Here is a 23,672-nt window from a genome sequence, read left to right as displayed (position 1 = left end):
TTTCCCGGCCACCTGCTCCAATCTTTCAGTCCGGTCCCCTCACACAGACCTCCTGGCATTATCCACCTCTTCCCACTTTGCTTTGTTTTTCCTCCTTAGTACGTATCACCATCTAACATGGTCTGTGTCCTACATAAAATTCAGCTTGTGAATTATTTCAGTCCCCCACTGGAAGAGGAGCTTCACGAGGTCAGAAGGTTTTGTCTGTTTTGTTCACTGTCCTATCGACACTGTCCAGAAAAGTCCCAGACACATAGTAGGTACTTCATCAATTATTACAGAATGAATGAATGCCCAGCATTCCCTCTTCGTGCTGTGAATCATGTGTGGTCAGGTCCTAAGCCCTGCACGTCTTTGAATTCCTTTATGGGAAGTACAAACAGTGCATTGTTCATAGTAAGAAAAGTGATGGTAGGCGATGATCAGTGCTTCTGTATATTCATGAGTTAAAGTAGCTTAAGTACCCGAGGACAGTGACTGGCATAGAGTGAGAACGCAATAGCTGATGTCTAATTTTACATCATTGTCTACATAATTAGTAATCTCTTGGAGGGGTGCCCATCATCCCACTGGAATGTCTCCAAGACTTTAAAAGTCCATCTGTATCCAATCATGGTATCAATAATAATGGCAAGGACTATATATAAAAATAGATTAATAAGAAAATTTCCTTCTGTAAAGCACTATGTTCAATATCTTCTAATAACCCTTAATGAAAAAGAATATGAAAATGAATATATGTATGTATATGCATGACCAGGACACTGTGCTGTACACCAGAAACTGACACATTGTAACTGACGGTACTTCAATTAAGACAAAATAATTATAATAGTAATAATAATGACGAGGGAGTCAAAACAAAAGAAAGATGGGAGAGAGGTGAGGTTCAGTTTAAAAAGAAGTAGGTCACATTCCTGGGATGTGTAAGATAGTATCAATTTTTTTTTCCCCAAAATGTTTGGAGAGAGCTACTTTGTGCCAGGCACTGCGTTATTATTATTATTTTTTTTTTTACTATGTATAAGGTACATGTTTCAAAGATGAAACTATTGACTTCCTATGTATTAGGTGATGATTTTAAACATTTATATAGTAAATATATTTGTATGATTTTTCCTTAAATACCAAGCTCTGTTTTTTCAGTAGACTAAAATGTTTTTTAAAAATCGGTCCTTATTTTTTAAAAATTTGAAACGTGATTCAGTCACTGTTTTGAGGAGGCATCCTGCATGGATGATAGACAAATATATAGATTATTTTAAGGGGAACAAATAAAAAGTGACGTGGGAGCAGCAGACACAATGAGTGGAAATCGTGAGCTTCAAGAAGGATGTTCTGGAGGATATATACTCTGAGAGTTTTCACTACCAGAGCACGTGTTGGCTGCGTTTCAAAAAGATATTTTGTATAATAAACAGCCCAGTTACTACTCTGCTATAGCAGAAGGCAAGACTAAGAAAAGTAAATGGACTTTGAGTCCAGCGTTTATATTTGCTTTTTTTCTCACTTCTTGCTAGCTTTCACAGCTGTCCTACCACTATGCCTTGATGTGATTAATGTTTGCTTTTCACTCGTCCCACCCCTAGCATCCCTGCACTAAAATTCAGCACCTGCAGCAGAACCCAGTACCTGCGGCACCTGGAGGAGCACAAGCCAACGTGCATGTTCAACGTCCCGTTTTCTGAGAAGCTAAGTGATTACCCCTATTGTGGAAACAAGAATTTGGATGATGGAGAGGAGTGTGACTGTGGCCCTGTTCAGGTATTGGCTCATGATGTGGTCTTTAAATTGCAAAGTTTATGCTTTGCCCGAACCTAGGTGGAGACGCAGCCATTAACCAACCATGATATTCCTTGTAAAGCTTTAAAAACTGTTTTGTTTTGTTTTTTTAATTTGGAAACAAGCTTTTGGTACCGCCTCACTGCAAGGCTTCTTACCGAGTCCTGAATTGTGTGTAACGATCTTGCCCTCGGTCCACAGCATCGCATTAGCCTGGTTTATATATTAATTGGCAGTTCCTGTGAGAAGAGCCCATGGGTGTCCTTAAGTCTGGTCTCTCACGCACCGTAGGAATGTTTTCTAGGAAACGCGCATAATCAGTCAATCGGGTTTTACTCAAGGCCTTTTGAGGCTAGCCTAGATCCCAGTTCATCGGGTCACATTATTAGAAAACTTAGCTGAGCAGAAACCTCCTAAATTTACACATAGTTACAATCTCTGGAACATTTAGAATAAGCCTTTGAGGCTGTGTTAAATTAATTAATTCTTAATCTGCTTTTCTCCGGCATAAAAGCTATTTCTTTCAAGAGTTCAGGGTACAGGTCTGTGTCCTAGATAACTGCTTCTCAGATTATCAAGTGCTTATAAATCACCTGGGCATGCTGTTAAACTATAGATGCTGACTCAATAGGTCTGGGGTGGAACTGAGATCCTGTTCCTGCCAACCTACAAGGTTATGCTGGTGGTACTGGCCCAAGGACCACAATTTTGCAGCCATGCTGTAGACAGCATGCAATTCAATAGAAGTCAAAGAGGATCATGCAGCTAAAAGACTGCATGAGCACAGTGACATGTCGAGAAGTTAGAGCTTCTAGTCTTCAAATGTCTCCTTAAATGGGAAGAGAATCTTAACTCTGGAAACTGATGCTTTTGCCCACATGCAGTCTTTGGAATTGTTCTCCAGTTTGGTTCTAACACATGAAGTACTTTATGTGACAAGATGCAGACAAGGGTTTTGGAGTTTTAGTTTCAATGAACAGATAGGATCTAAATGCCCACTTTGCTATTATCATCTAATGAGGCATTAAAAATAAAAAGCCAAAGGGCAGCCTGAAATACTTAACATCTTGAGGGAAATATAAAATCAGATCTTCAGAAGCTGTATTATCTCAGAGCAAACCTTCCACATGAGAAGCAGCAGGACCCTTCCAGAGAGCGGCAGTCGTCTGGAAAATGGAAGGTCACCAGCTTCGGACTTTGTATGGTCGCAGTGCAAATTCATCAGCTGCGGAGTTCGGAGCAGCCACAAGGGAAAGGAAAACGTCCCAAACAGCAGCTGCAAGCAGGAGTCTGTGTACACACACCATAGCTCAGGACCATGCAGTTGGATGTCACCGTGAAAATCAGCTAAGGCTAGGTTACACAGAAGCACACCACATCAACTCCTCAAACAGGAGCCAAACTACAGACCACTTCTGATCTTTAATTTTCCATTATTGCCAGGAGTGCGCTAATCCTTGCTGCGATGCACTCAAATGTATGCTGAAGCCAGGATTCACTTGCACGGAAGGAGAATGCTGTGACTCTTGTCAGGTGAGATCCTTTGCTGGGACTGGGTTTCTCTGGTTTCAGTTTGCTAAGTATCCTTAGGACCAGAGAGATGTCTGACCACCGAACGACCTGACACCACTAATCCCAGACTGGGGCCAGGCTTACTGGTACCCAGAGGAGCCTTCTCTGAGATGCTCTGACTTCTGAGCTCTGGGCAGTGCTTTGGTCTGGAGGGTGGAGAAGCAGGTGAGCAGTGCTAGGACTTTCAGGAGTGGAGTTAGATGACATTTATATAACACTATTCTTTTGTAAACCATCACCAACCGATTTAACCTTGGCTGGGGGAAAACTGACATTCCAGCAACAGTGAACTAAAAGGGAAGAGGGTTCTATGGGAAGTGGAAAGTGGCAGGGACTAGTATCCCTGGAAGGATGACCAGAAACCCAAATGCCTCTCTCCAGGGGTTTATGGGCACTTCTTCCAAGCCACTGGATTGTGAACTGAACAAAGGAACGGAAGTGTGTTTTATTCATCTCCAAATCTTCCCAAAACCCAGCACAATTACATGCATCTCGAATGGCTGAACGAGAGAGTATTTCTACATAGTGCCCTCCAGCAGTGAGAGCCAAGGCGTTATTTTGGTTCATCTGGAGAGATCTGATTTCTTGGGAGTGAGGATTCCTCGTTATAGTCAGCGGCTCCCAGCTGTGTGTGTGGTGGGCTGGGGACGGAGGAAAGGGACGTCCTAAGCAAGAGATGAAGACAAGATGAACAGAGCACATGCTCGTGTCTCTATTTTATGTCCATTCCAACTCTGTCCCAATGCTGTTCTAACATCAAATTTCAAAACACCAGCTTGTCAGTCCTAAAATTACATAAAAGTCAGTAACATGGAATGGAGAAGGAAGTCATGGTTCATCCTCAAAGCCTTTTCTGGATAAATTAAATGGGTCAGCCTACTTACTTCCTCTTACTTCCTGAACCTTACCCACCTAAGAGTGTCCAAGAGTCAATGGCTTCGTTTTCCTTCCACAGATGAAAAAAGCAGGGTCTGTATGCAGACCAGCAAAAGACGAATGCGATTTTCCTGAAGTGTGTACTGGCCACTCTTCTGGGTGTCCTAAGGACCAGTTCCAAGTAAATGGATTTCCCTGCAAGAAGGCAAAAGGCTACTGCTTCATGGGGAGATGTCCCACCCGGGATGACCAATGCTCTGAATTATTCGATAATGGTGAGGGACCATTACAGGGAATGCCTGGTGAAGATGACAGTCATTATTTCTCTGTTATTGATTGTCCTTTAGGAATTTGGGGGCAAGACTGGAGATAATGCCGTCTGTGGCCTCCTTCCAAGCTATTACCTGCCATCCTTCTGAATAATAATTTTAATGTTAATTGATATTACCTGTAATATTAATTGACTAGTTCAGTGTGTAGGTTAAGGTCTGTTTGTTACTTTTTTAATACCCATATTCCTTCCTAAAACATCCTCCAAAGGCAATAGGCTAGTTTTTAAATTATTTACCCCATCCCGCGTCACCACGGCATGATAGTGAAAGTCCCAGTTACAACAGACAAGTCAGGCATTTTATGACATGTAATATTCTTGCGTTCATTGTTTTCCTTTTCTCATACCGTTTTGGATCCCAGAGGCAAAAGACAGTCCCGGTATGTGCTACAAGATGAATAAAAAAGGAAATAAATTTGGATACTGCAAAAACAAGGAACAGACATTAATTCCCTGTGAAGAAAAGTAAGTGTCTTGCAAAATCAGAGCAGCTCTTGTTCTGACAGCTGCCAACCTCTTTTTTACGGAGGAGATTAGGAAGAAAAGGAAGTAACCAGGCAGTGAGCACACATCCCTGTGGAATTAACTGGTGTTTATGTTCTGTATTTTGTAACTGAAAGTAACAGAATATAAGGAAGAAAGGGGGAAGATATAAGATTCTCAGGAAGAAAGAAGCTACAAAAAAAAAAAAAGAACAAACAGGAGGAAGGGGGCAATAAGTAGAAAAGGGGAGAAGAGGAAGAAAGAAGGAAAGAAATAAAGCCATAAAAAGAAGGAAAGGCAGACGCTGACACTGGAAGACAGGATGGGAGAACTGAAACTTAGATCTGATTTTAGAAGCCCGCGCGGAGCCATGCTTCCGGGTTTGTTCCTGATATTTGGCAAGGCTCTCTGTGCACCCCCAAGCAGGATTTGGACTGAAAACAACAATAATAAAAACCTATAGTCAAGGTCAAGTCTGCTTTCTAAATATCCTAACTCAAACCGGGCAGTCACTTCCCCTCCCTGACTTCCACCTGTTGCCTAATCTGCGTAAGGGGGTTGTAATGATAACAAATCCATGGGTTTGTGGTGAGAATCAACTGATGTGCTGCACGCAGGAAATAAGAAAGAAATCTTAATGTCCTGATGTAAGGTGTGCTAATTCGAATTTCTAATAAGAAAGCCTCTTCTGTGAACTTGAGCTAGTCCTGGTTTGTGAGAATTACAAGAAATCATGAAGAAATACAGTGAGTTCACCTCTCTCCCTATGCATCTCAGTGCCCACGGTCAGGACTTTGGCTGTCCAACAGTTTACTCTGCTCTCCCCGCCTGGCCTCTGACAAGTCTGGGTCTAGAAAAACGTGACCAGGCCCCTTCCCTGCCAGCCTAGTCTCCAAAGTTCTGTTTCTGGTCCCATGCATGAGACCACTCTTCCTTTCCTTCAGAGATGTCAAATGCGGAAAGATATTCTGCACAGGTGGGCAGCACGCTTCTGTCCTTGGAGAAGAAAAGATCTACCACCTTAAGAAGCCTCTGAAGCAGAATGGCACTGAATGCAAAACCTTTTTTTTATACCACAATTCTAAGGATTTTGGTCTGGTTGCTCCTGGAACGAAGTGTGGAGAGGGAATGGTAAGATGAAAGCCTTTTGTTTTATTAACACTTCTTGGTTTGGCCGCCCTAAAACCTCACTGGGTCCTATTATTGGTTCCAGAGGGCCTATACATGGGAGAGCAGAAAAAAAAATAAATTGGCAATATTGTTTTAAATTGAGCAGAGTAGCCATACACCATAATAAAGGTTCATTTTGCTTGATATTTGTTATATAAATTATGTAATGTTACTAATGTACTTAATTAGTATCTCACAGTAGATGCTTAAATTATAGACTTAATTTTTTATCCTTTTTTTATTGACGTATAGTCGATTTATAATGTTAGTTTCAAGTGTACAGCAAGGCGATTCGTTTGTATGTATACATATATACATATATATTTTTTCAGTTTCTTTTCTATTATGGCTCATTACAAGAAGCTGAATATAGTGCCCTGTGCTATACAGTAGGCCCTTGTTGTTTATCTATTTTATATACAGTCACGTGTGTCTGTTAATCCCGAACGCTTAATCCTTCCCTGCCCCTTTCACTCCTGGTAACCACAGTTCGCTTTAGACTTAATTGCCTTTGAACTGATTGGACTATGAAGTAACCATGCAATCTGCACTTATTTTATTCGTTCAGACATATTTCCTGGGCACATGCCATGGTGCCAGTGACTGTGCTGGACACAGATGAGGTAAAACAGGGAGATGCTGGTTAAAGGGTACACATTTCTGTTATAAAGGGAGTGAATTCTGGGGATCTACCACAGAGCATGGTGACTCTAGTCAATAATACTGTAATGTGTGCTTGAAATTGGCTGAGAGAGTAGGGCTTGGGTGTTCTCATCACAAAAAAAATAACTATTTGCGGTGCTGGATGTATTTATCAGGTTGTTTTTGGTAATCGTTTCACAATGTCTAAGTAGGTAAGTTATCATGATATACACTCTAAACATATACAATTGTTATTTGTCAATTACACCTCAATAGAATTGGAAAAACATTTCTGGATATAAGCCTTTTTTAAAAGAAATAGGTAAAAATAAACATAATGGTTAACAAATAATTGGGCAAAGATAAGCCATACGATCACCACAAGCAACAAAAACAACAGTAATTCAGTCATAAAATTTATAAAAAAAAATCAAAATTTAAAAACGAAGGTAATAAGTATAAATAAGGAGATTAATTGCCATTAACAAAATGCCCAGCCAGCAACTGTGACATAACAAACATTGATCCTTATCAAATCAGAAGAAAACCTGACAGAAATGATAGGAGAAATTACTGCCATTACAAGAGGAGAATCTTTGATAGATTAGCATCTGAAGAATTAGTAAGGACATAGACATTCTAATAATTAATGGGTTTGTGTATATCAATGATTGAATGTACACTACATTATTTTCAAATATCGATTGAACATCCATAGAGTATTTCTTCTCCCACAGAAGATTCTACATGTGGTTTTTCAGAGTAGAAAAAATGATGCAAATTCTAACAGCAAGGAATTCTAATTCATATCGGTTACTCCGTTTCTAGGTGTGCAGCAATGGCGAATGTGTGGAGATTGAGAAGGTCTACAGTTCAACCAACTGCTCATCTCAGTGCAACAAAAATGCTGTAAGGTTTGATTCCTTTTTAAATTAATGTCTTGCCAGTCATTTAGTTACATAAGGCTCCTTTCCTGAGCCTGTGTATGTGTGGGTGCATATGTAAATACGTATAGATAGTGATTTTTAAATCAAATATGCATTTGAGATCCATTTTTTTCATGTATCATCATTAATATTGATCCAAAGAGCCAAACTAAGTATTATACACGTAGATAATGCCAGTATTACAAGTATATGCCTTATCATTGAGCTGGTAATCTAGAAACCCAGTAATTATGCACCTATGAAATCTAAACCTAAAGTTTAAAGTTGGATCTATCATAATTTACAGTTAAATTTCACCAATATCAACATTAGCTTAAAGCTTTTGAGAAAAAACAATAAAACCCTTTTTTTTTTTTTTCCACTCAATTAAGACTGTCTGTTCTTAACCATTACACGATGCTCTTTGATGAACTAAACATCTTGGCATCACTTTTTTTTTTCCCATGTTAATATTATCTCGCTGTTACAAAGCCTAGGTGGCATGTCCTCCTTGGCTATGATACGTCCAACTCTAGCAGGGGCTCTTCATTTAGTAATATTGATGGCTTCTAGAAAGATAAGTCAAACCATCTGGCTCACCTGGTTTTGAATTTGTCAGAATCATTCTCTTGTTCAGAGGCCATCTTCAAAGATCCCTCCTCCTTGTCTTTCATTTGCTATTTTTTTCCCAACATTGATTTTGGTAAGCAGTCTAGTTAATCAATAATCAATTAAAAATTCACGGGTATGTGGGTGTGGGTATTTGTGTGTGTGTGCATTTGATGGAGTGCTAGCACTCAGCTAAATCAGGTGCAAAACAACAACCTGTATGTTAGCCATTTGATAAGTAATACGATTGACGGCTCTTCCAGGTGGATGGCGGTGAACTTGAGTGCCAGTGTGAGGAAGAGAAGGCGCCTGTGGACTGGGAGGAAACCTTAAATGTTACCAGTGAGCATCCTCGGTTAATATAACATCTTGCAGATCTAAAAAGCCTAGCCAATGAGGATGTTTTTTGCTTACACGCTAAAAGTCTACTACATATATATTGTATTTCTGTATGGATTTGTATGGTCTTTTTGTTATTTTGCGTATTTAAATACCTGAGTTTGAATTTACTGCAATTGCCCGCTTTCTTAGAATTAATGTATATTCTAGTTACATTTGGATTAGCTCTTCTAAGCACCCATAATGCAGTAAGGTCTTTGCTATAGTCAGTGAGTAACTTGCAAACAAACTTTCCTGCTCATTGTGACTCCTTTAAACACAATGGAGTCTTGGATGGAGTGTCATCTGCTAATCATTTGTACAATGTTTTGGCCTTTTAGTTTATTTAATAACTGGAGGAGGGGGAATTAAAGTCCTTTAAGGAAGGAAGAAGCAGGATTGTAATCGCTCAGTTAAATGCTAACATTCCACTGTCCCAGCCTTGAGGTCCTGGCTGAAGCACGTGTCCTTTACCATTGCAGATGTCTCCATCCTCGTGGTTGTGCTCATCCTGGTTTTTACCAGTGTTGTGGTTGTCACGTTATTAATTCGTTACAAAAAATGTATCAAGTTGAAGCATGTTCAAAGGTATGTCTGTATCTTCTATGCATTGAAGGGACCATTACGGGTACTGTGTAAGCTTTATGGTCATGGAGGATGCTTGACAGGGGAAGGATAAGCCTTTTACTGAAGACCAAGGAATAGGAGTAGTAAGTCAAGATTTCACACACTTTGTTCTCATTCAAATGTTTCTCCCAGTGGCTTCCAAACCTTGCGGCACATTGGAAGCACAGGGGATTTTTCACACACACACACATTTACTAATTTGGGTTCCTCCCTCAGATTTAATTGTTGTAGGGTGGAACATGAGTATCGGTCTTTTCAAAAATCTCCTAGATGATTGGATATTAAATCACAGGCTTATCCCACAGCTGATGTCAATGTTCATTTTCCTTCTCGGCAGCCCACCTGGAGAGACCCTGGGAGTGGAGAACAAAGGATACTTTGAGCAGCAGACAAGGACCGAGCCCATCTTACCTGATATCCACCCTCTACATGTAAGAAAGTTGCATTTGCAGGAGTTCATTAACCAATATAAAAAGTAGTCGTGTGTGTGTTTGAAATGGAACTATCCCCTAAGCTAAGTGAGGTCAGAGATGCAAAAGAACAGTCTAAGATAAAGTCTAAGACAATACCAACAACCTCTGTCAACACGTGGGGAAGGAGAGGAAGGCAGGAGACCAGGGAAACCAAGACACTATATCAGAGCAAATGTGTTGGTTAAATAAAAGATTAACTTGTGCACCACGAGAAAAATGTACTAACGTAAACCGTATTCTGGGTTATAAAACAAGTCTTAATAAATTGAAAAGAAGCAGGATCATACCAAATACATTCTAGACATAAAATAAAATTATATTAAAAATTAGTATCAGAAAAGTATTGGGAAAATCTTTTCCTTGTAAAATAAAATTAAAATTAAAAAAGTACAAGACGAAGTTACAGTGATGAGAGATAAATATTTGAGGTTCAAAATATAATCACATGCAAGGAGGAGGTTGTTAGTTTAAGGATGGAAAGTAGCTGATTTGGGGGGAGGAAGTGGGTGGCAATAATGATAGGTAACTTGAAATGGCCAAGTTTTATTTCTTCACCAATGCAGTGAGTACAAGAATATTTGCGTCAAATGGTTCCTTAAGCCATGATCTTGTTTTGTACGCACGTTCTTATCTGTATTGTATTTTCCCATGAAATGACTAAAATAAATAAAGGAAAACAATGCCAGTGATTAGTGGAGACACAGACAGTGAAAACTCTCATAAATGCTAATGAAAGTTTAAATGGAACAACTGGTGGGTAAAATTGATACTCTGTACTAAAACTGACCCTAGGCATTCCCTGTAATCCAACGATTCTTGCCACATGAATATCGTATTGCCGTATGAATCCATCCAACAGAAATGCATATGTGGGTATATCAGAAATCGTCCACAATAATGTTCCAACAGCATTATTTGCAAAAGATGAAAATAATACAAATGTCTAATCACAGTAAAAGGGGGGAACAATTCATGATATATTGAAACAATGGAACGCTACAGGGAAGGAGAGATGGACAAACTACTGACATCTACAACATACCATTGTATGTATGGACTGTCGCAAACGTACCGTTAGACAACACACCAAACCCAAAAGCAAACTGTACGATTCAACTCATATAAGTTCCAACTGACAAAACAAATCTATGGTCCTGGAAGTCAGGGTCGTTGTTACCGCAGGGAAGAGAGGATCTTCAGAAAAGCTGGCCAAGTTTTATAAAAGTTTTGATCTAGGGAGGGGTTGGCTGCCCGGACATGCCCATTTGTGAAAATTCATCCAACTCAGCACTTCCACTTTGTCCATTTCTTTGTGTATATTTCACATTCAAGGAAAAGTTTATTAAAATAACACCCGTAGCCATGTGTGGAAACCTAAGAAAAAAGCTGACAATCCTGTAGGAGACCCTGCAAGGAGTGGCCTGTTTAGTGCCTTTAGCTATGGTTTCCAGTGCGTTCAGCTCACTGGGAAAAAGTAAAACGTGAGTGCTAAGAAACTACAAAGGCATTCCCTTTTTAAAAATGTGTTAACCAATGAAGAACGCAGTCACAATAAGATTATACCAATGGGAATGTCCACCAGGACCAAAGTCTCGAAGGATGCATGGACTCACCATTGTTAGACGCAAATGCCAGTGGACATACAATGGTGCTAATCTCTTACAGTCAGGACTTGTGTGGTTGGTGGTGGTCTCACTACACAGCTCTAGGTGTTTTGAATACTTTGCCCCAACGCTACATGTTTCAGAAGCCCTGCGTTTTTTACTGCACGATATTGCAGAGCATGCTCCCCGGCTTCCCCCAGAAACACATGTAACAGCAAGGCTTCTACTGAACGTCTATCAATTACCTCGAGGGGGACAGTTAACTTTTCCCTCATTATGTGATGGTTTATCATGGTTACCCAGTAGTGCTTATTATTATGCCAGTGGTGACCCCAGGAAATAAGTCTTCATTGTCCACTCAAACGAACAGAAAATATTGTGTGATCATTTTCTAAGCTTACCCTGAGATTTTCTGATACGAAAACAGAGGATGCTAATATCAGGTTTAAATAAGAAGCTGCATGTAAATGCACTTAGCACAGCGTTTGGTATATATTTAGCACTTAATACGTGTTAATTATCTCCTGTGCGTCATGTGCTGTCGAAGTTACTTTCCTAAGTACATTTTCTTGCAATTAATATGCAGAACAGTTGCGCTCTCAGAGAAGAGGGTCAGGGGAAGGGGGTCTGAGGGTGTGACCAATGATAGTAAACACCAAAGCCAACCAGAGGTTCAAATACGGCCCTCGGCGTGCTTGTTACACGTCTAGAGGACAAAATCCTTGAGGGCTTTTGACTCTTGTGGTTAAATGAGGGAACTTGGATGAGGAGCTTGATAAATATTTGTTAAATATATGAATGAATTTAATTCACTGTATACCATAATATATTGTAAATGTAGATTGCATAGGAGAGTTTGGAACCTCGAATCTTTTTTAGGTTGTTTGTATTATTTGGCATAAAATTATATACATAATAATGATTTAGCTGAGGCCTATTTGATATGTTAGTTAAGGTTAGTTTCCCTGTGGCTTGGGAAAGGTCTGCGTTTGGTTTTTTTCCCGTTACATGAATAATGCTCAGTTATTTTTTGCTCTGACACCCGGGGCCTCTCCTAGGTCTTGTTTCCCCTGAACCTTACTTTCTAATTGTACTGACATCACTGGGGAATAAAGGAAAGCACTCCAGAGAGGGTCGCTCAGCCAGGCCCATCAGTGCTACAGCAGGAAGTTCTGGAAACCCTCAAAGACCACGAAGGTCCAAAGGGGTGGAACTGGTTGTGGACTTCCTGGGATTCGGACCATCAGGGATGTTAGGGTCTGGAGAGTGATAGACTAGCCTTGTGCTACGCACATCAAACCACATAAAGAAACACTCCCTCTCCCATAGGTGTGCTTGCTTTACCGACAAGTGCTTAGGCTCATCCATCACAGGAGCACCACCCAGGGAAGAACACTGTCTCTGTGTGTTTCAATATCTGTAGATTTCCTAGGACTGTATTCTAGAGATGAACGTTTATTTTGTAGGCTTGGAAAATAGTCCTATTTGCTTGAGCACTAAATGCAGGTTAATAGTGTCTTTTCTCACTAGCAAAGAACTGCCGAGCCCTTGGAGAGACTTCCAGGCAGGTTTTCAAGCCCGCACTACGTCACGCTGGTACGGTCCCTCGGCTCCCTTCTGTCGGTTGTGTTGGTCTGTGTCCATTTCAGTAATAATCTTGGTGCCACATGGACGCTCATTGGTTCCTTGAAAAGGTCCAATAATATTACACAGCTCTCTGATTTGAGGCAGAAATAAGAATGTCCTCCTTCTCAGCAGCACTGGGATTAGGGTGGGGAAGAGCACGGTGACTGACTGACGTTCGCTTTGTTGGATACTGTCTTTCTTTAAAATGTTCATCATAAATTCTTGGCAATGGTTCCGACTTTTTTTTTTAAACCACACATTAACATGTTACATACTGTGATCACAGAGTTTATCTGTGTCCCTTAAATGTTGCTCCTGAAGCAGGTGCCTCACTCTTCTCGCCTGACTTCTCACCCGGGTTCTCAGGGGTCAAACCCAGTGATGGCTTCTCAGGGGCCTCCATCGGCGGAGGGCTTCCCACTAGGAGGGGTGTTCCCTGAATCAATATTGATGGGACAGAAGCGACTTAGGTAGCTTAGCACACACATGCCTTAGAGGCTGAGCCAAAACAGGAGCTATTACAGGGTGTCTAAGATCTCCCTAAGCACTGGGGCCTGTGTCTACGTATCCTCAAGGGCACCGTGAACACTTCTTACTCAGAACTAGGCGTGGAGAGCACCGAGTCTCAACTGTATCTTTGTTAAAATCAGCAATTCTCATTATGCTTTCTTTACTAATGGCTCAAAGGGTGTGATTAAGATGGTTTTCAATCTGTGGTTCTGCACAGAAGCCTCCGATCACACAAGAGGATCTCAGGATGTGCTGCACAGTCGAGGGGGAGGGGGACACTGAACGGGCCTGTCTCCCCAGGCCCTGCTCGACAGCACAGTCCATTTTTAAACATTGGTTTTACTGGGATTTCAACTGAGATCTTTTTGAGTGGAAGCTCTAGTCCTTGAAAAATGTTTGGAAATCTCTCACCAAATACACTGCTGGAGAGCGTCACAATAAGGCTAACAAGGAAAAACGGTTTCTGAGAAAACTTCACTTAACCGGAACTGTCCTACCCCGCCCCCCTCCCCATTCCATAGCAATTTACAAACTAAGACTTTTCATGGATCAAGAAGAGGTGGTCTGTGCATGTACGCGTGTCTACGTGTGGTATCTGGTTCTGTTCCTGACACAACAAAATCTATTTATTATAGAAACCTGCAAGTAAAGAGCCACGAGGAATCACCGATCCCAACCAAAGTGCCCAAGTGGTAGGTTCCCGGGACAGATGGTTCCCTCCGTTTCATTTATTTGTTTACTTATTTAAGTGGAGGTACCGGGGATTGAACCCAGGATCTCATGCATGTTAAGCACACACTCCACCACTGAGCTATAGCCTCCCCTCCCTGCTTCCGTTTTAAATTTTTCAAAAGCTAGCATCCTTTTGTGTTCTTTACCTATTCATTGATTGGCAAGGTCTTATTTCAAAAGATGTGGATGGCTGAAACGTTTTCTCTGATACGCTTAAATTTCTAACGGGTAATTCGGCAGTGACTGTTCTAGACCACGAGTTTTCAACCTGACCGCGGGAGCAAGCTAGTGTTCCACAGCGTTAGAGTCTGAATGCAGATTAGGAATAACAACAAAAACAAAGCCTCTTTCTCTAACTTTTCTTGGCTAGAGGACACGTAACACTTGGGTTCTCATGAGATGTTTTAAAGGACAGAACAGTACTGGTAATCACAGAAAAGGTATTTCTTTACATATATATATATATATGTGTGTATACACACATTGTAATTTTATTTGCAATTAAACCCCAGTGAAGCTGAAAAAAACAACAAAACGAAAGAGTCATATTCCCCGCCTTGCAACATTATTTGTCCTTGGTCTCCAGCATAATACACCCTTTTTGGTTTCTTCTTCCTCGAATGTCTATTACTTCTAAGCCTCCTTTCCGCCTCACAGAGCTCTTCATCGTGGGGGCGGGTCCCAGGTCTTCGCTGAAAAGGTGTCCTTTCTCATGGAACAGTCTTTCCGTGATGGCAAAGTTTCCACTTACAAAACCATAACGGGCTGTACTTGAGGGATGATTTCACTTTCGAATTATTATGCCTCTGCTAGAAAATGCATCCAAAAATTGTGAATTTTTGCCAAAGGGAGACAAAAACGAGCACTGTTTGGCTGCATTTCAGAATTTTTGTATTCATTCCTTCCTTCATCCATTCATCGACTTTTGTCGACTTCCTGCAGCGTACTAGCTTATATGACGCTTTCCCCTACAAAGCATCCTTACAAGAAATCCCGCCCCATACACTCTGCCCGCTGCGGCGGAGAAAGAAAGACATTTCTGCTGGTCCTTTCATTCTCATCCTGGAGAGCAGAGGGAGATGCTTCTTCGTGCAAGCAAACTATTTGACTTTCCATAATGAAGAACAGAATGATTTTCTTTCTGTGTGATAAGCTTTCCATTTTATAATAACTGCTTAATTAGCTAAGGAGATCTGCGGAAACCGTGGATATGTGGAGTATATACAACAGAATCCAGGCAGGCTACCGTAATTCATAGATATAAATGAGTATCTGAACTATCACATGCTTATAGATTTTATGGAAAACAACTTGTTCTTAACCATCTGTTTTTATTTAGAGCTTGAAGTTGGATATTCAAAATGGCTGTGCAAGGCTGGGGTGAAGATTCTGGATACAAGATTTCCACAACCTTCTCTACATATTTGCTGCACTGTTACTGGTAGTTTTTCAAATGTTCTTTCTATCCAAGCAGACAATTTCGAAGAGGAACAGCATCGTTCTGTAATAATTACCTGTAGAATTTACAACCTGTGGCGTAGGCATATGCGATCAAAAAATACCGTGTCGTTTCCCCAATGCTCTTTAGCTTAATACAAAAATAAAAGTTTCCTTTCTCTAGTATTTTCTTACAAATTATTCATCTCATTACTTTTTAAAAAAGAAGTCAAAACTTGGAGGATAGTAAATTACCCCCCTGAGCCTTAAGAAGCAAAACATCTCTTATAACAGGTTATCTCTTTGGGAGCAGGAAAGTGCTCACCTTAATTTGAACCTGACATAATCACCATTAATTATGGCTCAAGTGAAATTCTCTCCTGCAGAAATGCCAAGAAAGTCAGCGCAGGAAACATCAGACCCCACTAGTTAATGTAAAGGTAGATGGTTGTCTTGCTCATTTCCTGTTGGTGAAGGAGGTGGAAGAAATGTCACCGTAACTACAAAATCGTTCTTCAACTTTTGCGACGGTGACAACAGCGGACATGAAACGTTCCTGGTAATTCCCAACGCCTAGTATTTCTTTCCGAGTTCTGAAACTTTTAGAATTCCTTAAGCACTTGACAGAAATGTCAGAGGCTTACAAGACTTTCAGAAAACTAACTCCAGCAGAGAAGAAACACTCACAATCCCCACAAAGGGCTTTGAGGTCCTTACAATATACGGGTTTGGACGCGGAATGTGCCCTGTCTGCGCTGTCCTGTCCCCTCCCCTCCCCATCAGTGGATTACAGTGCCTGGGGTTGTCCTGGGAACGATTTCAGCATTTTTCAGTTTCTCATGCGGATGCTTCTCAACATGCTCTCTTGTGTTCTCTGTTTTCTTTTTTGTTAAAACTATATGCAGTTATTGTCTTCATTTACTGAAATAAAACTTCCACATGCTAAGTGCAATTGTTCTGATCCGGTTAAATAAAGGCTGCAAGCCAAGGACCAAAGCCGGCTGTTCTTGGGGAATTTTGTTGCTATGCTGACAGTCACATGGGAGGAGAGACTGAGCTCCCCCGAGGGCAGCCGTGACTCAGCACTTTAAACCCAGTCTGCTTTCAATAAGCATCTGCTGTTCCAATTAAAACCACGCCTTTGGGAAAGAATCCTGATAAATGCACGCTTGAAGCAAAATATGCTAATTGAGACATTTTATGTAAATTTTTGAAAAAAAGAGAAATTCTGTATTAAAACCACACAATAACACTCTGATGTCCAAGAATGAAGGGATGGTCCCTGTTTGCCTGGACAACACACGTGTTGATGAAGCTATACATTTTGGTGGTATCTCATTCCCCCTATGAAAAAATCACTTTCTGGATTTGTCATTTTTCTTATTGTTCCCGTATTTCTTGGGAAAACTCCCCATCACCACTTACTTCCTCTACCTTGGGCTCAACTTTCAGCTGACTACGCATTTCTTGTGATTTTTTATTTTCAAATTTCTTCTCTGTCTCCAATTATGAATATGTCTGGAATTCCCTAAGTCTTCTTGCTTCGTTGCTTCCTGCTGAAACAATCACTCTAGACTCCTACATCTACCTCCCTGTTCTTCAAATAATCCCCGGGGTCCTCTGACAGTCAGCCTCCTTTTAATTTCAGGTAGTATTTGCCGTGGGTCCCCCTGCCCCAGGCCTTAGAGACCCTCCCTACCCTCCTTCCAAATGCTGCTCGACATCTTCCAGATCCTCTTCTTCCAATACTGTCGACCAATTAGGGAGCATCTTCACAGCCACCCCTACGAGTGGTCCCCTCGCAGGTTCGGTTCTTTCGCTGCTTATAGAGCCACTTATGAATTCACAGCCCTAATCTTTCTGACTCTTGTCACTTTCCAGGATTTGAATCCTTTCCCTTGAAACTACAACTGTTCGCAGGACTCCTGTTGGGAACGGACACACCTGCTAACCTACTGTCTAGACCCACTGTCTAATGATCTCTGCCTCCTATTCGGCCCCTGCAAATGTCTTGCTGCCCTGCCACAAATAAGTAACCCTTCCTGGTGTGAGTACTCACCTAAACATAGCCTGAGCACGCCACAGTCCTGGGCTGCTGTGTCTTGGGGAGCCGGGGTGTCCCCCACAGCTGGGTCATGTGCCCTCTGCGCATGATTCCAGGTTTATCTGGAAGCTTACAGGGCTGGAACTTCAGAACCCATCACACGCACTGCACCTTCCAAGACCTTAATCTGAGTTTGTACTGACATTTCTTTGAAGACATTCCGTGGGCTGCTTTGGGTTGGGGAGCAGGAACTCAAATCATTTATCAGCCAAAGTGCCTACAGGAAACAAATAGGACCAAGGTGCATCTTTGTAAAGCTGAGGTGGTAGTCACAGACAGGGTGTGAGTGGACCAGCCCGAAATGGGATGAGGGGGACGTGGGCGTGAGAGGAACAGGGCGGGTTGGATGAGCCCCTCACTTCTCCCCAGCTGCCTGGGGGTGAGTACCCGAGAGAGAGCACCACAGATGAAAATCCAGAGAGGAATGAAACTTACTGAACTTTGCGGGCTCCCAGTATTTGAACAATACCTCTGCCCTAATCTCTGACCACTGAGTGATGCAGAACCAGGGAAACTCATAGCAAACGGCATAAAACAGAAACAGAAAAAGTCCAACTGAACAGAGACATTAGTGGCTGTAATTGCAGGGGGTGGAGGGCAGTTTAATTTCCCGCAAGTCCTTTTAAAAATTCTCCAAAAAAATAAATCAGTATCTGTATTTGTTACAAATATTCTATAAATGATACGGTGTCAGGGAATCTCAAGTATATTTTTACATCAGTTCTGCCAGGAATGCAGTGACGGTGACCCAAAATAAAACAAAACAAAACCAGCATCCCCAATACAGCATCCATTACAGTCTTGTTTTGGTATCCACAGAGGGTTGATTCCAGGACCCCAGAGCACATAAAATCCTCCCGTGCTCAAGTCCCTTACCCAAAATGGCTAAGTATTTGCACATAACCTATGCACATTTTCCCGTGTACTTTAAGAAATTTCTACTTTTTTTTTTCATCCGTAGTTGGTTGAATCCCTGGATGCGGATGGAACCCGTGAAGACAGAGGACTGGCTGTATTCTCAAATGCCACCGGCTCCAAATAGCCATTTTGCTTTTTTCTCAAGGCATCGGTACAGACAGGTGGTTATGGGATTAAAACACACACACACTGATGGGCTGAAACTGGGAAGTCATTATAAAGGTCATAACCGCCTGATCACTGTGAAAAACGTGTGGCAGTTTAGTCTGACAATTTATCAGTAAATTCCTAGAATGGCCACTAGGTGACGACATAGCATACTAAATCTCCGAGCGGACAAAACAGGACGATTCCATCCCTTTGTCAAACAGACATCGGCCGTCCAGATCATGACTTTAAATAAACTTGTTAAAGTCCTGCCCCTGATTATTAAGAAAGTACCTGGGTGAATTTTGCAAGACACACTTCCCTTTCTGCCAGGGGTGATGCGTTGAGGTAAAAAATAGGGACCATATCCCTGAACAAAAGGGAAACCGGCAGCCTGAAAGCTTTGACTGGAGATTTTTAAACTGCAGAGATAAATCCTATTTAATCTCAGTTCTGAAATCCAGTCTTCTCAAGGTTGACCTGTCAATAGCCCCAAAAAACCCAGTCTCCCAAAGACCACTCTCAGTGTCTAGATTTTGCTTCTGTTGTTAAATTGTATATTATCTTTTTTTTTTATCGAAGGCCAGCAGATTAGCCACCGCTGCCATGGGAACTTAAAAAGCTCCCTCTTTCCCCGGAACACATAATGGACAGTAAGTGTCAGGAAAAGCCGCAGCCGGTGTGGCTTACGTGGCTTTGTGGCGGACCCTTGAGGACAATGGATCATCACCCAGGAGTGGGAAGTGTTGGTGAGACTCCTGGGCTTATTGGAAGCTTCCTGATCACTTTCGAACTGAAGGTCGGGCTTTTAGGAAACTTGCAAGCCGTTATGTAAGGAAGTGGCTGCCTCGTGGTCTTGACAGACTCCATTAACATCTTTCTCCAGGAAAGGCTGTAATCGTGAGCTACACGTAATGGGTATTGATTGCTAAGAAAAGAAGTTACACATAACTTTAAACCTCCGGGGTCTCGGGGGATGACAGACATGGAGAACGAGGCCTTCAGCGTCACAGGAGTGCTCACAGGGAAGGAACTGCGCAGGAGCCGGCTAAGAAAGTCTTACATCAGTGGGTTCAAAAGCCAGTGCTCTTGCTTGCGGATACCAGAGATTTGCTACAAGGAGAGAAAACAGCATTTATTTGCTGAGTGCATACTGTTTGTTAAGTGTTATTCTAAGCACTCCGTATGTATTATTTTATTGAACTTGACTGTCTGAGTTAACAAATATTAATATCATCATTTTATAGTTTAAGAAAATCAAGATCATAAGTCAAATAATCTGCCAAGAAAAGAGAGAGAGCTGATCAAATAACATACTTGGGACATCAACCCGGAAAGTCTTAACTTCAAAGAGTATGCTTTCGATCGCTACCACGCTGCTGGGGGAAATATAATTTTGCTAGGGAAAGAGCACAGGCCTCTCCCCGATTCAGACTCATGTAAAGGGTATTAATATAGCTCACTCCCACTCTCATGTTCCATCTACCAAACATTCCCAACCTTTGCAGCCACAGGAGCGATGATTACAAATTGTTTACACAGCAAGGAGGGAGAAGGGAAGCCAGGCGGCAGGCACCTCGCGATTTAGCCAGACCCTCGTGGAGATGCTGTTGTCCACGGGGGCGCTGTGTTTCGGGGATGCTTGAACACCTTTCACCATTCTCCCCGCCACTCCCTAGGGGGCGCTTGTGATCCTGGAATCTTCTATGCGTTTTACAGCTACTTCAGGTTCTGGAAGATGCTTTCTCGACAGAACAGGGCTCTGCCTGGGTGATGCTGGGGTTCAGCTGAGCTTGGGAAAGCTGTCTGATGCTGCCCCCCCCATCTGTGTGCAGGGAAGGGAAACCAGCAGAATTATTAACACTTGGTAGCAGCCGGTGGGTCAGGGGACGGCAGGCGTCAATAAAGAGGCAGAGCCCTCTGACGAAGGCTGCTTCTTGCTTTAATAAAATAAAGACTGCACCAGGTGAGGGGTCACCTGCAACAGCCAGGGGAAGAGAGGGCACCTGCACAGCACCCTTTCAGTCTTAGGCACCTGCTAGCCTCTTACACACTTCTCATTTGATGTCCACTGCAAAGCTCTGTGATGGGTATTATTTTACAGACAAGGAGTTAAGGATAAGCTGTAAATGGCAAAACGGAAATCTGATCATAGGCCTCTGACCAAAGCCACGATCTGAACTGTGACCCATTCCGGGGCTGAGACTGACCAATGACGCACCAGTGTGACAATGACGTCACAGGTGGCCACTGAATGACCTAAGAGTTTATTCCTGGGAAAGGTGACGGCTTTGATCTAGAAAAGGGCTGGCCAATGAAGTGCAGTGGGTGGGCCCGGATTTTTGCCATGAAGCAGCAGATACCAATTTCACCTTCACATCTTCTCCAGGTTCTTCAAAGCAATGATTCGAGGGAAGGAAATATTTAGAGGTCTGTTGCCATTCCAACAGGACTCAGAAAAGAAATCACTGGATACAAAAATGCAGACGATGCGAATCAGCCAGCATTTGAAATTCATTCTCATCCACATTTAAGCTCTTCCACTCGCTCACCTTAGTAGGATCAGCCTCTTGAAAGAAAAGTTTATGTTGATGACTCAGGAATGGTGAAATTAATAAAAGAAGAAACTTGAGGTGCTGGCTCAGGGACCTGCTACTTCAGGTCCACCGGGGAAGGTAGCTGGAGATGAGTTTGATCTCAGAAATGTGCGTGAGGCTCTCTCTGAAGAGGGACCAGAGAGTAAGACGGTGTTGTCAACCACAGTCTTCAGGCTGCTGAGGGAAGGAAGAAATAATCTTCCAAGTAGCACACTGAGCAAATCTGATGCCTCATTACTGAGGCACTGCCAAGCAATTCAGAATAGAAATCAGTCCATTCTGTCTCATTAATGCTGCCTTGGTGATTTAACAGGTTCCTATGCTGAAAACGTCACCAGCTGGACACTGCCACTCAATAGCCCACCTTCAGAAATGAGCTGTCAGGCACAAGCCGAGTCTCATACCACACTCCCCCTCCTGGGTTCACTCGAGAGAACACGCAGAAGAATGATACAAAGGCAGGGCCACACAATGTCATTCCCAGGGTCACAGAGCAGCCAAAATATAATCTATTTCGTTAGGATCCTCCTCTCCACACCCTCCTTCGATGACTCTTCTAAAAGCAAACAAGCAAAACTAGAAACAGAGACCAACAATACTTGCAGATTTCAGAGGGGAAAAAAATGGAATAAGAAACACCAAATAAATAACAAATATGGATTGATACCATTTAGGTTCTGCTTGTTTAATTATCCACTTACTCCATCATTCGTCGCGTGTTCATTGCGCACTTGCTGCACCGGATGTGTTGTTCTAGGAACATGGGGGTGTACAGATGTATGGAGCTCCGCTCTCAGAAACCCAAGCCTCAAGGGAAAGCAAAACAGACTTCTAAATGGATAGTCATAAAAAAATGTGATGGGAGGCGCAAAGGAGGGAGGCAGTTAGGGGACTGCCTAGGGGAAGAGGAGGCGTGCACCGTTCAGTGGAATGAAGCAGCCTTTGGAGAGGCAAATTTTTACCCAGATCTTCACGAATGTGCAAAGGTTTGCCAAGCAGAGAATGAGCATTCCAGGGGGAAAGGGAGGGTCTGTGGACACTGGCGTGTAGGGGGTCTGTTTATAGTGAGTGGTTAGGACAGCTGTGCAGGATGCAGAGGAAAGCGTGATGTCATGGTGTTGGGGGAGAGTGGGTTCTTGCCTCGTGCAGGAGAGAATTCAAGAGCAAGGCATGGTAAAGGGAAAGCAAGTTTATTAAGAAAGATGCACACTCTATGGACAGAGTGTGATCTGTCTCCCTCAGAAGGGAAAACAGCTTAGGAGATGCACACTCCATAGGCAGGATGTGGGCCGTCTCGGAAGGCAAGAGAGAGAGCGACCACGAGGTGTGCTGTTGGGTTTTATGGGCTCCGTAATTTCACGTGCTATAGAGTAGAAGGATCACTCCAACTACTTTGGGGAAGGGGCAAGGATTTCCAGAAAACACGCCCCCACAGGCCCGCTTTTGACCTTTCATGGTCAGCCTGGGAACTGTTGTGGTGCCTGTGGGTGCGCCATGAGGCTCAAGGTCACCTGGAAGTCGAGTCTTCTGCCACCTTGGTTCTAACCAGTTTGTCTGGTCCTCCACTGCTGTGTCCTTCCTTCAGTGGCTGTGCCCTGTCCCCTCCCCAGCCACCCCTTCACTGGCAGGTGGAAGGCAGGCTGCAGAGAGTGTCCTGTGCTGAGTTTATCTTAAAGGCCATGGGACTTATTAAAGGGATTTAAATAAAAGTGGCATGATCAAACTTGTCTTTGAGGGAAATCAAAGTCAATCATCATTATGGAGGGTGGATTAGAGAGGAACTACTGCACTGTCCAGGTACCAAGCTGCACAGAGACTGGGGATGGCAGGGACCGAGAGAAGAGGATGCTTCACAAAACCTTTTTCTTACCGAGCGAGGGAACAGGGACGAGGTAGAGGGAAAAGCTGATGTTGGCTTCTAGGGTTCTGTCCTATGCAGGTGAAGCTTCGCTGGCTCCTTCACCAAGAAAGAGGATGGAAGTGGGAGAACCAGGCTAGACTGGAGGTGATAAGGAGCTAAGTTGGAAGCACTTTTTAATTGTCTATTATGTATAGTGAATTAACAGGATAATAGGAGAGAACTGGGGGAAATGACCCAGAAAAGTTTTCACCCCCCTCCCCACAAAAT

At 42.5% G+C, this 23,672-nt stretch overlaps 1 protein-coding gene across 1 annotated transcript in view; it reads left to right on the top strand.

Annotated features, from left to right (window-relative positions):
* ADAM7 (ADAM metallopeptidase domain 7) overlaps window positions 1-18,924 on the top strand; it is a 44,943-nt gene extending 26,019 nt beyond the window's left edge. The window contains exons 12-22 of the mRNA XM_006194011.1: window positions 1,590-1,764; window positions 3,226-3,315; window positions 4,310-4,505; window positions 4,924-5,026; window positions 5,989-6,175; window positions 7,685-7,765; window positions 8,655-8,733; window positions 9,252-9,357; window positions 9,734-9,827; window positions 14,245-14,301; window positions 18,844-18,924. Of these exons, the coding sequence (XP_006194073.1) occupies window positions 1,590-1,764; window positions 3,226-3,315; window positions 4,310-4,505; window positions 4,924-5,026; window positions 5,989-6,175; window positions 7,685-7,765; window positions 8,655-8,733; window positions 9,252-9,357; window positions 9,734-9,827; window positions 14,245-14,301; window positions 18,844-18,924 (1,249 nt within the window). The remainder of the gene's footprint in view (window positions 1-1,589; window positions 1,765-3,225; window positions 3,316-4,309; window positions 4,506-4,923; window positions 5,027-5,988; window positions 6,176-7,684; window positions 7,766-8,654; window positions 8,734-9,251; window positions 9,358-9,733; window positions 9,828-14,244; window positions 14,302-18,843) is intronic.
* The last annotated feature ends 4,748 nt before the right edge of the window (window positions 18,925-23,672 follow it).

Source organism: Camelus ferus, chromosome 31 (assembly GCF_009834535.1).
Source record: "Camelus ferus isolate YT-003-E chromosome 31, BCGSAC_Cfer_1.0, whole genome shotgun sequence".
Lineage (NCBI taxonomy): Eukaryota > Metazoa > Chordata > Mammalia > Artiodactyla > Camelidae > Camelus > Camelus ferus.
Note: the sequence above shows the minus strand (reverse complement) of the source record. Positions and strands in the feature narration are given on the sequence as shown.